Raw genomic sequence first — 14,979 nt, 5'->3', positions numbered from 1 at the left:
TGTCGATAGGATCATTGACGGCGATACTAGCCTGAACCATCTTTTATGTCTCTTCGCGATCTGTAGCATTGAGGGTAGATTAATTGTACTCTTTTGAAATTCGGCCAGGTAGTCAGCGCCGCCACCTAGAACGACAACTCTTGATTTTGTTGCCATTGTGAATGTATGCGCAATATATGTAGACTCTTGAACTTTCGAATTTGCTCAGGGAGGAAGCTAAGGAAAAATTCTTGAGCAATAAGATGAAGCTTTCTTATCTTGGAAGCTATATCATGGAGATCCACACGGGAGAAGCCGCTAGTGGAGACATACATCATGGAAGGAGCGAAAGCCATACCCGTGCCGTCGTTCTAATCAAATGGACCACTAGCCGAGTAACTGGCCGTGTACATGGCTTTGTGGAGCTCTGGTCCGAAATGCCCGCGGAGGGCCCGCCTTGCGACAAAAAGAGGTATATCTTATTGCCTACTTTCTTGGGTAGTTCGCTAACGGCGTTTAGATTATCGTCCCCGCTCGGTCCAGCCGTGGCTGGTGTCGCCTACCCGTTGGGATCTACCACTGCAACGTGTTTCACAATCGTCCTCGGGATTGATAGCCCAGGGCGTATTACTCAAGACTCCCGCATATAGTGGTCTTCGTTCTTCGAATGGATACGCGGAACCGCGCAGGCCTCCCTGCTCCCATGGGGGGCTTACATAACAGAAATTGAGAGTCATGACTTTTCTTTCCTTCCTTCAAAGATCTATCATTGGTTTATTCCTGCAGTCTCACGCTCTCAATCTTCCTGTTGAATTATAAGCATAAAAAAGCAGCGTAATAACTCCTACTCGATACCTCCCAAATGATTCCCAGTATACAACGTTAGAGTATTGTCGGAATATATAGAAGCACACATGCTTCGGACTGGGAACGGGACATGCCTGAGGCCTCACAGCACCCAAGTCACGGGACCATGGGACAGTGTCAAAGGTCCGATACGGGGTTTATGCTGTACGTAAGCAGGATCCACAGTGTTTATTTAAGCGGAAATTCATCCCTAGATAGACAATCCAGTTTCGTCAACCAATGGTGGTTGGACGGTCAAATTCTCAGTTGACAGACAGTATATAGACAGTAGAATAGCTTCATGAATAAGACAGACATCACACAACCGCACAACGTATACATATAGAACCCAGGACGTACCATACCCTTCTTCATATAGTATATAGTGCACCGTGTGACTCTCCTTTCAATATACTCTATAGTAGTTGATCGACAGATACCATTTAGATAGTTGGATAATCCAACGGACTAAAATCTCCTCCTGGACATCAGTTAAGGCCTTATTAACTGGTTGAAATTGAGTTCTCGCGGTTGTTCCGTTTTTCACGCGATCATAGAGAGTACGTCGATTAACACCAAATTCGCGCGCGATCTTAGAGAAATTTGGGGTTTTTTCGCGTTGAGCAGCTTCTATAGCTCTCTGGAGCTTAGATTCAGTCGATTCAGGGGTTTTAGGCATGGTGGGTGGGAGATATTAGGTAAATTATAATGGAATGTGGAATTGGCGGTAAAGGTGAAGCACACCCGACACGGAAAAACGTGTCGGGTGTGCATGTGACACGGCTATCTCTTACTCCGGGAAACGTACACTCTTTCTGCCGCATACCTACCACCGCCTTCCCTATTGATCTATTCAATACATTGAATCTTCACTTCTTTACTTCTTATTCCTTCGCATTTCACGTCATGGAGCCTGAAATCATGGAGCCTGATAGCATCCCTGACAGCATGCCTGACAGTTTTCCTCACAGCATTCCCGACAGCGTTCCCGACAGCTTTCCTGACAATAATAACATCAATGATAGCATCTTTAACGATATATCTTTGACAGTATTCCTGACTCCATTCCTGACGCCATCCCCGATTTCCCCCCGCTCCCATTTTCAAACGCGCTATGCACGGTATACCGTAACAAGCTATCGGCATTAGAAGCTATCAATGACTACGGTAAAGCCCATGGTTTCGGGGTTTCAATTCTTCGATCAGTTAAGATGGAAGATGAATCAGGTCGATACCGCATTATTCATATCTGCTGCAATCGTGGAAGGACTTACCGGAAAAGGAATAAGAATACTGAGCAAAGAGAGTCAAGAACTAGTGCAATTAATTGCCCATTCCGCCTCTCATTACACCCAACAGATGACTACCAGCTATATCTTACAGCTGAGAATACCAATCATAACCATGGTCCAACAGAAAACCGTTCAGCACATGCTTCTCATCGCCGGCAAGAACTTAACCAGAGAGCTCCACAAATCCAGAATCAGCTACATCTTGGTGTAAGACCACAACAGATTATCACAGGTCTCCGCAGGGAGGATTCCCAATCATGCATCATTGAAAAAGACGTTTACAACTTTATTCAAAAGACACAATCAGAGTATCTAGCTGGCCGCACAGCTATGCAAGCATTAATTGACGATCTTCCAAGAGATGGAGTATGGGAACTCCAAGTTGAGCTTGATTCCTCTAATTCTCCAACACTCTTATTCTGCGCACATCGGACTAGTATTTCCTTACTTCAAACTAATCCCTGGGTTATTTCGATGGACCCAACATTTAAAACCAATAAGTATTCACTCCCGCTTTTTAATATTGTGGGATTTGCAGCAACCGGTCAATCGTTCCTTATTGCCTGTGTTTTTATTGAAGACCAAAAAGAAGACACCTTTATTATCGCTGCGGAATGCTTAAAAAGACTTTACGCATCTCTTCCTAGATGTCCATATCCAACAACGATTCTAACAGATAAAGATGACCGTCTACAATCTGCTCTTCTTACAGTCTTCCCGCAATCTCACAGAATGATCTGTATTTGGCATATTAACCAGAATATCGCTAAACATGCAAGACCATTACTTAATGAACAAACTATTCTTGATCGAACCAACAGTATTATCACTCCAGCTCAAAGAGAAGCCGAGCGAGAGAACGTCAAGGAAGGATGGGATAATATGCATCGACGCTGGAACCGATTGGTGTATGCTAAAGATACAGCGGAGCTTAAAGAGAAGTGGCAGTGGTTTCAGGACGAATACAAGGAATTTCCAAATCTGGTTCAATATATCCAGACTAATTGGTTAGAAAGCTGCCCAGAACAGTTTCTCCGTCTCTATACTTCCCAATATCTCCATCTTGGAGAGTCAGCAACATCGCGCACTGAAAGTATGCATTGGATGCTTAAACGTGAGCTACAAGGCTCACAAGGGAATCTTCTTGTCGTTTTACAACACTTTGAGCCTATTCTTGAGCGCCGCTTTGAGAAGATTCGGCTAGCGATTGATTCTCAAAAGATTAACCGACGACACGCTTACATCCTGTTTTTCAACAGCTTGGATGTCGAATTTCAATTAAAGGCATCCACTTTGCGCAAGATGAGCTTTCAAGATATCTCCCTGAGTCGTCATCGAAGCCTCCGATTCCACAACACTGTGACTGTGGTGTAGAAGAAGCACTAACCTGTCACTGTCCTTGCAACTGCAATTCAATTAATACATCAGGATTTCCTTGCATACATATTATTAAGAAGCACTATGATGAGAAAACCAGTCTTCTTCCAAGCCAATTTCATCAGCAATGGCATCTTTATGGATTTGATCCTCCTCCTCCTCAACAGATATTTATTCAGGAGCCACTCCGAAAGGAAAACCGGTCTGGTGGAAGGCCACGTGGTGCCACTAATTTCCCCCGATTCCAATCCCAATCACAAACTCAGACTCAATCGCAACATTTAACAGCCTTTGAGAGATCAGTTCATAGGGAACCATCTGCATTTGAATACGGAGACCCAGAGCTGTTTCAGCAGGCAGGTGATCGTTATCCTGGATGCCCACGAAGAGGGCCAGGAAGTCGTGGAGGTCGTCAACATACACAACCTACCCGGGCTTCACAAAAGTGTAAACGCCAAGATGAGAGAGAAGATTTTGACAGTATGGAAGATGATTCTGACAGTGAGGAGGAGACCGAATCGGAATTTGAAGGATTTACAGATTTACAGATTTGATTCAGTAATAAGATTGAAGAATGATTACAGTCTGAAGTAAAGGCGGTAATAGGAATATAGCAGAAAGAGTGTATGTTTTCCGGAGTAAGAGATATACACCGAATTGCGTAGTTTCAATCATAGCTGAACCATGATTACTAATATTTATTCTGCCGGTTTTATTTTTTAAGAAATATCACTACATGAGGTAAATTCTGCCTGATATATAAGACATTAAAGTGGAATTAGTAATTTTTGTAGTGGAAAAAGTAAAGTGTGTAGTGGTATTAGCACGTCCCTATAAATATTATTAGAAAGAACTTTGACTTAAGTTGCAGCCTTTGACTTATAGCTTCCAATTTCGTAACGAATAATCGTACTTGCTGATCGTAGCAGGCGCGAATTTTTTATGGCAAATTTTGTTCTCTTCTTGTTCTTTGGTATCCTGATACTCAACACCGTAGAAAACCCACCAAGTGTAGTGAATTCCTACTAGTTGAATATTGCAGTTGTTGTGAAGTCTGCTTTTTCATTGATGAAAGAACTAGCTACTTATAGTATATGGGTGCCCCTCTGCCCTGGACGAATGTCAACATTCGTCCGAGACAGAAGAGACGGTGAAGACGGGATATTACTGTCGCGAATGCACATCGCTCAAGGGTGTCGTTTGCGATGAATGCATATCGTTCAAGGATACCGTGATATACTAATCTAGTTCCAGAGTCGCTGTCTTGGCAGAAGCTTTTTCGGCCGAAATACTTTCCGTCTGTTGATAGCCTTGTTTCTCGGCTGTCGCAACAGTAGATGCCTCATTTTACACCGCTTTATTTACCGCTTTGTTTACCGCTTTACCGCCTTTATATCATAGCATTTTCCATAACATTTTCCGTAACATTTTCCAACACCTCCTTCAAATCTCCACATCTGCATATTCTTCTCTTATTTTACATCAACAATTTACTGTCATCATGGATTACGACTCCAATTCTGAGTCTATTCCTGAAACCCAGCTGATATCTTCTCCAATTCCCTCTCTAAACACACCAATCGAACCAATTCTATCTCTAGACATGCCAATTCAACCAATTCAACCAACTCCTCGTGAATTCCCTCTACCTCCACTCGACCAATCATTCCAAACTGCTGATGAAGGCGCAAATACTATCAATATATTTGTCGGAACATGGATATTGCAATCATGCAATACCATAAACCCGGAACGGAACAAACAGACCCCGAGTCACGGGGGAACAACTATATTAGGAACTCAAGTAGCTACATGAATCGAACACATTTCCCACCACTTTGCACAACGTATATACTAAGAACCTAGGACGAACCATACCCTTTTCCAGTATATATAGTGCAACGTGTGAACCCTGTCCTTTCAACGTAGTTGATCGACAATATTTGCGCGGAATCATGGATATGCTGTCACAAAACTTCGCACAAAACCTAACAAAAAAGGTGTCACAAAGCTTATACGCTTTTGCTGCGACCGTGGCCGACCATATAAACCCCGTATCTCAGTAAGTAATAATATCAATCTTATATCACAAATTTTATAATAATATAAGTTAAATAGACACGCCGACGCCGAACTACAACTTTACATACTGGTTGTGAATTCTCCATGTCTCTTCGGCTTGATGATATCACAAATATTTGGCGTATTACTGTGGAAAATAAAACACATAACCATGACCCATCACCTACCTCAGCACACCCTACTCATCGCCGAGATCAACTTAATTCTTTACAATCTTATATTCAACCTGAGCTTGAACAAGGAATTCCAACCCGCCAAATATTCCGTAATCTCTCTCCAACCACTCCAGACTTACCTCTTATTTCACAGGATATTTATAATTTCCGGAAGAAGATAAACAAGAAGCATTTAGCTAGGCATACAGCACTTCAAGCATTACTCCAAGAGCTTTCTCAAGAAGGTAATTGGATCTTCCGCTATACAGTGGACGACGATAACCATGTTACAATGTTATATTGTTTACATAAAACAAGTGTTGGTCTTATGAAGGTAAGTTATATCTTCTTAATATTTATGATCTAAATATTTATGATATCTAGTTAAATCCTTGGATAATATCTATGGATTGTACTCATAAGACGAATCAATATCGAATGCCATTACTTAATATGGTTGGGATAGTTGCTACTGGCTCAAAATTCAATCTTGGGTTTGCATTTATTCAGGATGAGAAAACTGAGTCGTATCAGGTTAGTTTACTTATTTATTTATGATATATATATATATACTAATCTTTATCAGAGTGTCTTGAATCTCCTTGCTGAAACATACACATCTCTCGGAATTGAGTCTCCCCGCACAATTCTTACAGATAAAGAAAATGCTCTTATGAATGCAATTCGTGTCGTTTTTCCAAATACTAAAAGCATGATTTGTGTTTGGCATATCAATATGAATATCATGAAAAAAGCGCGCCCAATTCTCTCTGAACAGGTCTTGAAAACCCAGCTTGAAGACCCTGATCTAAATCAGACTAAAGCTGAAAAACGAAACGCACTCCGGAAATTGGTTCATAATAAGTGGGAAAAAATGCTCCAACAATGGAATCGTATTGTTTATGCGACGACTCAAGCTACATATGATCTTCATTTACAGTCTTTTAAAGACTATTATTCTGGTAACATCCTTACTATTTTTTACTATTTATATTACATAAACCAGAATAACTAACTGAAAAATAAATGCAGATCCAATATTTGCTCCTTTACTTGAATATCTTCAAGAGGAATGGTTAAATAGCTGTCCAGAGCAGTTTTTACATATCCATACCTCTCAATATCTCCATTTAAATGAGATAGCCACTTCTCGTACAAAAGGAGCACATTGGCTCTTGAAACATGATTTTCAATTCTCAACGAATAACTTATTAGTTGTTCTACAGAACTTTACACAGGTTTTAGAGCTTAATTTTTCAAGGTAACATATAATCATAATATTATTATTTTATAATATTAACTTAAATAGGATATCTTATGAAATTGAGGTTGATAAACAGGCCCGAAAACCTACATCACCTACACATCAGATGTATAAGTTTCTTAATGGAATCATTTCCAAAAAGGCAATTCAACATTGCAAAGACACGTATAATAAGTTTCTCCCTCCAAGTGATTCCTCTACTCCAATTGAGTCACAAAAACCACTGATTCCACTAAGTTGTGACTGTAATTCAACACAAACTAGTGGATTCCCATGCATTCATATTCTCAAACAACATGATGAGGATAATATCGCCCTCCAACCATCACAATTTCACCAGCAATGGCATTTATATAGTGTCAATGCTCCTCCAATTGATCCAATTCTCCTTCTCCAAGACCCAGTTCGGATACAACCACGAGGACGTCTACGAGGTGCACAAAACTTCATTCAGACGACACAAAATACACAGACACCAATATCCTAGACGACACAAATCAACCCCTTAAACATAACACAAACTCAATCAAACACCCAACCTCCAGATTCTCCAATTAATCGTTCAACACGCCGAGATCCATCATCATTTGAATATATATTATCGCAGGAAGGAGTTAAAGGAAGGATACAGGGGGAAACGGTGAATGCGGCTCAAAATGCAGCTCATCGCGCTAGGGCGGCGATGAAACAGGGTTTAGAAATCACCCCGAGTGGTGACAGCACTCAGGGTGACTCAAGACCTGCTCGGATTCGGCAACGAGTTGAAGACCCTGATATGGAGTATTATTAGTTGAATTGAATGCTCCATTCGCGTTGAAACAAACACGTAAACTTATACCATAATATATCAACTAAAGTATGTAAACCAGAGTGTAAAATAAACTGAATACAGAAGTGTAAGATGGAAGAAGTTAGGATGCGACCGTGGGTGATAAATATGACGTATTAATAGTTATTCCATAATACTGGCAGAATATCTGGCAGAATATCTGGCAGAATAAATTATTGCATAAATGGTGCCTAATGATACCTGAAAGCCTTATTAATCAGGCAGGGAGTCGCTTTTTTGTGCCTCAAAATTAAGGCGACCTACATTTTGGTCATTGGCGGCTGGGTCACACTACGCGGTTGAAAATTGAGAATATTGGCTCAGAAGATATCGAAAAAACAGCAGAGTCACAAGAAATCAATTCGGACGAGAACAAAAAGCTATCAAGCCCAACGAGTGTGCTCGAACTTGCTCATCACCTTTACCCGGTAAATGGAAGGATGTGGATAAGGCGTGGACAATTGTCAGAGCTTTTAGAGAGGCAGAAAAGACTGCTGACGATAACCCTTTAACTCGCTGCCGATCACTCAATTTCAGACGTCATAGAACAAAAAACTTTTATCAACGGAAACACCAAAATGGAACATTTCAAGGTTCCTTTTAATGCCACACTCAATTTTTCGTATTACCTCGCCCTATCTCTTCAAACTGGACTGTCTGGGTTATAGTGCCATAAATTGACCCTCCAACATACAAGCCCTGCCGGGCTAGCTCAATCGGTAGAGCGTGTGACTCTTAATCACAAGGTTGGGGGTTCGACCCCCCCGTTCGGCTATTCCTACTACGAACCTTCGAGTCTTCTTTTTTTGCTTTCCGAACTTCCCATCTGTTTTTCTAAGATTTTACTGGAGCCCATTTCATAAATATGATACTACCTATGACCTTGAAAATGACAGAAGATCTTTACTGGGTGAGGCAAAATATTGTATCCACAGAGTAATCTTCAAACCACAATGTGTAATGAATCACAGGCCAGATGAATCCCAGGACACCCTCTTCGTTCAAATTCAAATAAAGCAGGCTCTGACAAATCTGGATTCTCCATCGTTATTGATCTCGAAAATTCCTAGTTGATCAAACACGTCTTCGTCCATATTGATTGCTGACTGGCTGGCAATCACAATGCTCCCAGCTGGAATGTGATAGCCTTGGTCAAGGCTATTCTCTGTCGCTTTCTATCATTCGAGGGACGCTGATGGGAAGAATTTGTTTCCAAAGAAGCTTTTTGATTAAAGAGCTGAAACTTGAGATGTGGCAAATGGGGCATATCTTGAAACTATGAGCTTCTAGGTGGTCCAACGACGGAGTCATTCAAGGCCGATGCCAAACTATATGAATATCGAGTCAAGACGTTCTCGACCTCGATATCATCAGACCCGAGCATCTCTTAGAAAATCTGCTTAGACTCGACAACTTGAAATTTCCGATACTTCTTGCTCATGTTGAAAGGATTGAGTTTAGAAATCGGCGGTATTGCTTCCATTCCTCCCCGTGAGGAAGAGTAATTGGCATAGTACCTTGCACCACTCGGCTGAGGTATAGGATCCTAGGACGTGAGCTGTAGAAAGTACCCCATCTGCCCAAAATTTCGTGAGCGACATCGTGAGAACCCAAGAACACAAGAACAAAGATACTTTAGGAATGCGGATGCTGATGACAGGGCCGTAGGTTTTATGCCATTGTCTTAAGGTAGACAAGATGAATGACTGAGAGATTATGGATATTTTCCAATCAGTGGAAGTTGCTTGGGGCCTAGTGGAAGTCAATTCTGCTCATACAATCTCAAGAGAAAAATTACAAGTGATCTATAAGGAAAAGTTGTAGGCCAGCACCAAAGAAAGCATTGTGGTCCTAGTCCAGCAGGCTGTGGCAGTAAGGACCAGTCCAGGAGGTAGTTTCAGAGGCACCTGGAACTGGAAAAGGAACTTCAAGTGAAAGACTTCAAGGTTGGAAGTGCACGGACTTCAACTTCGAGGTGAAATAGGTATGCACATGGCATATCAAATATATTTGTAGATCCAAACAGATATATCCTGCTTGGATTTGTTGTCAAATATATGAGGATAGTAAAAATGGTAAGTATATATGTAGATTATTCATTAGTGATACGTGAGCAAGGCCCTCAGGCTCGTAGGTTACGCACGAGGCGCAAGACTTGCAGAAACAGATCGTTCACCGCAACACTTGGGAGCGAATGATAGATTTAGATCATAGATACCCCAGTTGTAATGTGAATATCTGCATAGCTGTAAAAGCAGACCTTGAGAATTACACATGTAGATTTACAGCATCCCTGCAATGACGTGGTAGGGTTTTGGCTGTATGAACCTGAAATTGGGGTTATAAAATTGGAAGGCTCAAAGGACTCAAACTCAGTATGAACTTCCAAACATCACTTTCAGGTAATCTTCTACAATTGATACCTTTACATACCTTTACGGCAAAATGAAATGTGCTGCTAGATTGGCGAATATCTTACACACTGTATTCTATTCGGTCAAAGAACTTCAACTTACTAGAAAGAAAAGGAATCCAACCTATGTTGCTCTTTCAGGCTCAAAACCGGTAAGAAAATGGGAAATCTCTTATTCACAGATAGAAGTGTACTAAGATTGACTATCTAGTTATTTATACAGGAATCCCCTCAAGATGATGAGTCGCCTGATTCTTGGTATCCGAGGAGTCATCAGGTATGACACTAATCGCCCCGAGATAAGTTTTATCTAAATATTGACTGTAGGTCGTGATGGAACCTTTTTATTATCTTCTCTCAAATCCTGGCAAGAATACTCTCAGTCTACTGATAGATGCATTCAACGAATGGCTTCAAGTTCCTGAGGACAAGTTGAAGATCATCAAAAGCGTCGTTAATGTTCTTCACAATGCATCACTTCTGTACGTTGCCTATGAAGCTTAATAAATTAGAAGGATCTCTAATCTTCAAGGCTGCTTAGTATCGATGATATCCAAGACGACTCAACCCTGCGACGAGGATTTCCAGTTACGGATCAGGTATTTGGGACGGCCCAAACGATCAATTCGGCAAATTACGCATACTTTCTAGCATTCAGAGAGCTTCAAAAGCTTGAAAGTCACGAGGCTGGTATGATCTTAATTCATGAGATGATTAATCTTCATCTTGGCCATGGCATGGATCTATTCTGGCGAGAGACTTCTATATGTCCCAGTGAGACTGACTATCTTGAGATGGTCAACAACAAAACAGGCGGGCTTTATAGGATCATGATCCGATTAATGCAACTGGAAAGTACTTGCCCAAGGTATGTCAATAGGAATATAGCTTATAGTAGGATACCTACTCACTTCCAAGTAGGGACTATGTTGACCTAGCCGAAATCCTTGGGAAATTGCTACAAATCAGAGATGATTACAAAAACCTGCAAAGCGATTTCTACTCCCAGAAGAAGGGTATCTATAAGGATATCACAGAGGGCAAATTCTCATTTCTCGTTATCCACCATATGCACACAGATCCAGACAGTGAAATTGTTCGCAGAATCATGAAGCAAAAAACAGATAATGAGCGGATAAAGGATGTGGTTCTTTCGTGTTTGAGCTCTACTGGAAGCTTCGAATATACCGAAAGGACGATAAAGGATCTTGCGCGGCACGCAGAATTACTTATCATGGAACTGGATGATGAAAGGAAAAAGGCGGATGCTATTTTAGACTTGCTAAAGATGCTTCAAATTTAATTTAATGTCAAATATTTCAATTCTTTAGACATTGGCCTGGGGGATTATCAGGTTTCAATAAACATTTCAATGTCGATCACTTCAGCCTGAGATTTTGGAAAGTGAGACTGAAATTGACCATAAATCTTCAGAGTTAACATGTGCAATTAAATACAGTTGACGTGCAGCGAAATTAAGAGACGCTCTACGCAGTTGATACATCTCTCGGATCTACATAGCACCTTTGAATGTGGGGAGTTTAAAAAGGTGCCGTCTTGGTGATTATCACAACGCAACTTTGAGAAGAGAATCAAACTGTCCAGGTGGTCTCTAGTAAGAGCTACAGAGGGAAGATAAGAGCTACAGAGGGAAGATAAGGAAAGTAGTTCTCAACAGGCTTAATCAAAGTCCTATGCCAAAGGACTCCATGCTTCGATCGTTTGAATCACTGACATGAACGACAATTTTTCCTCTGGCACGACTTGATCGAAGCTTCTCAAAAGCTTTCCTTGCATCGTGGAGTTCATATACACTGTCTAGCTGGATCTGGATCTTGCCATCCGCTAGCCAATCCCCGAGTTGTACCAGTTGGCTTTGATTATTCTTCATCAACAAAATCGTATACTTCCTTTGTCCACCACCAAGGAAAGAGGGCCAACCAATTCGACCGAGAAAAGTCATCAATGTCGATGCACCAACTTGCACAAATGCTCCATCTTCCTTGAGGATATGATGGCACTGGTAATACAAGGAATAAGGTAGGCCGATATAATCGACTATACAGTCAAAAATGCGCTTTTGCTGCCGTAGCTTCGCCACGAGGTCAGTTTCCGCTGTATAGTCAATGACATCGTCTGCGCCCATGCGCAAGCATAACTCCATATTTCGAGTGGAGCATGTAGTTGTAACATGACAACCCATCTGCTTCGCGATTTGGATAGTGAAAAGCCCACAGCCCCCTGAGCCCCCGTTGATGAGCACCTTATCACCAGCTTTCACATATCCTTCTAGGCTCTGATACGCGGTCTGACCGGCGAGTGGCAAAGCAGCAGCATGATCCACTGAGACACCATCCGGTACGACAGCAATTTGGTCGGCTGTGATACTAAGAAACTCCCCCAGCGACCCGAACGGCCCCGGCCGCGTGGGACACCCGTAGACGAGCTGGCCTTCTTTAAGATGCTTGGCAAGTGGCCCTGTTGCCACCACACGTCCGCAAAAGTCCATTCCTGGCGAAGCGGGCATCCCGATGAACATGCGTGTGGGAAGCCCTACTTCGGGGAGCTTGTAGTCCACCGGATTGAGGGCGGCGGAGAGAACCCGAACCAGGACCTCGTTACGCTGTGGAACAGGTGGTGCACGAGCGGATGTATTGAGATTCAGATTCTTCTCGAGGCCACCAGAGGTGCTTGAGTAAAGCCAGGCTTTCATGGTCTCGGGGTGGAACGATGCAATTTTGAAAGGAGGCACCATTGTGTCCATTTCGATTGTGTTGACTTGTGTATTATAACTTTGGCTGATATTGAAGATGTCAAGATGAAATCTATTTTCTTCCACACTGGTATAAAACCTCTCCTTATTAAACCTCTATTTTGAAATCATGTTGAAGACTTCAAGCAACAAGAAGTTGGTAGATAAAATCAATCAGGTCAACTGAAGGCATTAATATTGCCGTAACTACACTCTGACCGCCCAACTTGATTTAATTCCAAAGTTCACACTGGTTTGTTATCAATATATTCATCTCCAAATTGACAGTACTCATCGTTTTATATCCAAGGTTTGCTTGATATGTGTTCGGTATGGAGTTTATGTTCTAAGCAGACCATGTCTTATCATTTCTTATCACCTAGTCCAGTCAACTTCTATAGAAAGTCTCATATGCCCAAGTGATAGTAGTAATAAGGATCAATGATGCACTTCAAGAATACTGAATACATTGCTCTTCTAAAAGATGAGCAATTCTCTTGAATCCATGAGAAACCATCTCAAATTCATATTTGCACAAAGCAATTTAGATCACTACGAGGTTCTTTCTCTTCACCGCATCACCCGGATTTGTTGCCTGCGGGGTCTTACCTAATCAAGTAGGCCACCTTCTGGATCACCTGGGTAATCTGAACGTTAGCAACTCACAACCAACTATGGCGTCCCTGTTTTTTTCCACTCCTGTCGATATTGACGTTGTGCTCGATGACCTCGATGAGCGCCAGACCATCGATGCCAAGCTTGACAAGGACCGCCGCGAGCGCGTCCCCCTGTACCTAGACGGCGAGTCCGTGAAGGGTGCGGTGACAATTAGACCAAAGGATGGCAAGCGATTGGAACACACTGGTATTAAGGTCCAATTTATTGGCACAATCGGTACGTCTGGGAGTACATGCCCCGAACACTCAATTTCCGTACTAACACAAGCTTGCCAGAGATGTTCTATGACCGAGGCAACCACTACGAATTCCTATCGCTGGTGCAAGAGCTCGCTGCGCCTGGCGAGCTGCTTCACCCACAAACTTTCCCATTCAATTTCAAGAACATTGAGAAACAATACGAGTCCTACAATGGTATCAATGTGAAATTGCGCTACTTCGTTCGCGTGACTGTCTCCCGACGAATGGCCGACGTCATTCGCGAGAAGGACCTGTGGGTTTATTCGTACAGAATGCCACCAGCGACCAACAGCCCGATCAAGATGGATGTTGGAATCGAAGACTGCCTGCACATTGAGTTTGAATACTCTAAATCCAAGTACCACCTCAAGGATGTCATCGTCGGCCGGATTTATTTCTTGCTGGTACGGCTCAAGATCAAACATATGGAATTGTCCATCATTCGTCGGGAGACAACTGGCTCGCCGCCCAATCAATATAATGAGAGTGAGACACTGGTGCGCTTTGAGATCATGGATGGCTCACCTTCAAGAGGTGAAACCATTCCGATCCGTCTGTTCTTGGGTGGCTTCGACTTAACACCCACCTTCCGTGATGTCAATAAGAAATACTCGACAAGATACTATCTCAGTCTGGTGTTGATTGATGAAGATGCTCGTCGTTATTTCAAGCAGTCCGAGATCTCTCTTTATCGTCAAGCTCCTGAGATTGCCGCCACGCCGGCGATCGCGCAGCAGCGAGAAATTCAACAACAGGTGCTTCTCCAACAACAGCAGCAGGCTCTGCCACCTGGATCCGCAACTGCTGGCCCGGGCCGAGAAGTACCCCGTGTTCATAAAGAGCAGCAGCCGAGTCCTCCCCCGTCGCGGCATGATTCAACATTGCATGGAGAGATGAGATATGAAGCGAACTTTTAATCCCTGTATCTCCGATCTTTTCGATACCCAAATTACTCACTCTCTACTTGACGTCTACACTTGTTTTTCACTTTTGGTTCAATTCATTCTTGCAGCCTTTTGTAGCCTATCGTTTTCGTTTAATCATCTACAGAGCCTACTCGCGATTTTGTATTA

The 14,979-nt window shown here is 42.4% G+C and overlaps 5 protein-coding genes across 5 annotated transcripts; 4 read left to right on the top strand and 1 right to left on the bottom strand.

Moving 5' to 3' along the window:
- Positions 1-272: 272 nt before the first annotated feature.
- N7495_003890 (uncharacterized protein) lies at positions 273-629 on the top strand (the record flags this gene model as incomplete). Its single annotated transcript, XM_057206541.1, has 1 exon — positions 273-629. The coding sequence occupies one exon, from the start codon at positions 273-275 to the stop codon at positions 627-629; it is 357 nt and encodes a 118-aa protein (XP_057064221.1).
- Positions 630-2,036: 1,407 nt separating this feature from the next.
- On the top strand, positions 2,037-3,491 carry N7495_003889 (transposase; the record flags this gene model as incomplete). The annotated part of the gene is made up of 1 exon (XM_057206540.1): positions 2,037-3,491. The coding sequence occupies one exon, from the start codon at positions 2,037-2,039 to the stop codon at positions 3,489-3,491; it is 1,455 nt and encodes a 484-aa protein (XP_057064220.1).
- Positions 3,492-10,269: 6,778 nt separating this feature from the next.
- N7495_003888 (FPP/GGPP synthase family protein) lies at positions 10,270-11,540 on the top strand (the record flags this gene model as incomplete). Its single annotated transcript, XM_057206539.1, has 5 exons — positions 10,270-10,389; positions 10,461-10,514; positions 10,565-10,719; positions 10,779-11,105; positions 11,159-11,540. The coding sequence occupies 5 exons, from the start codon at positions 10,270-10,272 to the stop codon at positions 11,538-11,540; spliced, it is 1,038 nt and encodes a 345-aa protein (XP_057064219.1).
- A 381-nt stretch (positions 11,541-11,921) lies between these two features.
- N7495_003887 (NAD(P)-dependent alcohol dehydrogenase) lies at positions 11,922-12,992 on the bottom strand (the record flags this gene model as incomplete). The annotated part of the gene is made up of 1 exon (XM_057206538.1): positions 11,922-12,992. One exon carries the CDS (start codon positions 12,990-12,992, stop codon positions 11,922-11,924), a length of 1,071 nt encoding a protein of 356 aa, XP_057064218.1.
- Positions 12,993-13,663: 671 nt separating this feature from the next.
- Positions 13,664-14,823, top strand: N7495_003886 (vacuolar protein sorting-associated protein 26; the record flags this gene model as incomplete). The annotated part of the gene is made up of 2 exons (XM_057206537.1): positions 13,664-13,883; positions 13,943-14,823. 2 exons carry the CDS (start codon positions 13,664-13,666, stop codon positions 14,821-14,823), a joined length of 1,101 nt encoding a protein of 366 aa, XP_057064217.1.
- Between the last annotated feature and the right edge of the window lie 156 nt (positions 14,824-14,979).

The sequence above is a fragment of the Penicillium taxi genome (assembly GCF_028828555.1).
Source record: "Penicillium taxi strain IBT 34144 chromosome Unknown utg000003l_segment0_segment0, whole genome shotgun sequence".
NCBI classification, from domain to species: domain Eukaryota; kingdom Fungi; phylum Ascomycota; class Eurotiomycetes; order Eurotiales; family Aspergillaceae; genus Penicillium; species Penicillium taxi.
This window is presented reverse-complemented; position numbering and strand designations above follow the sequence as displayed.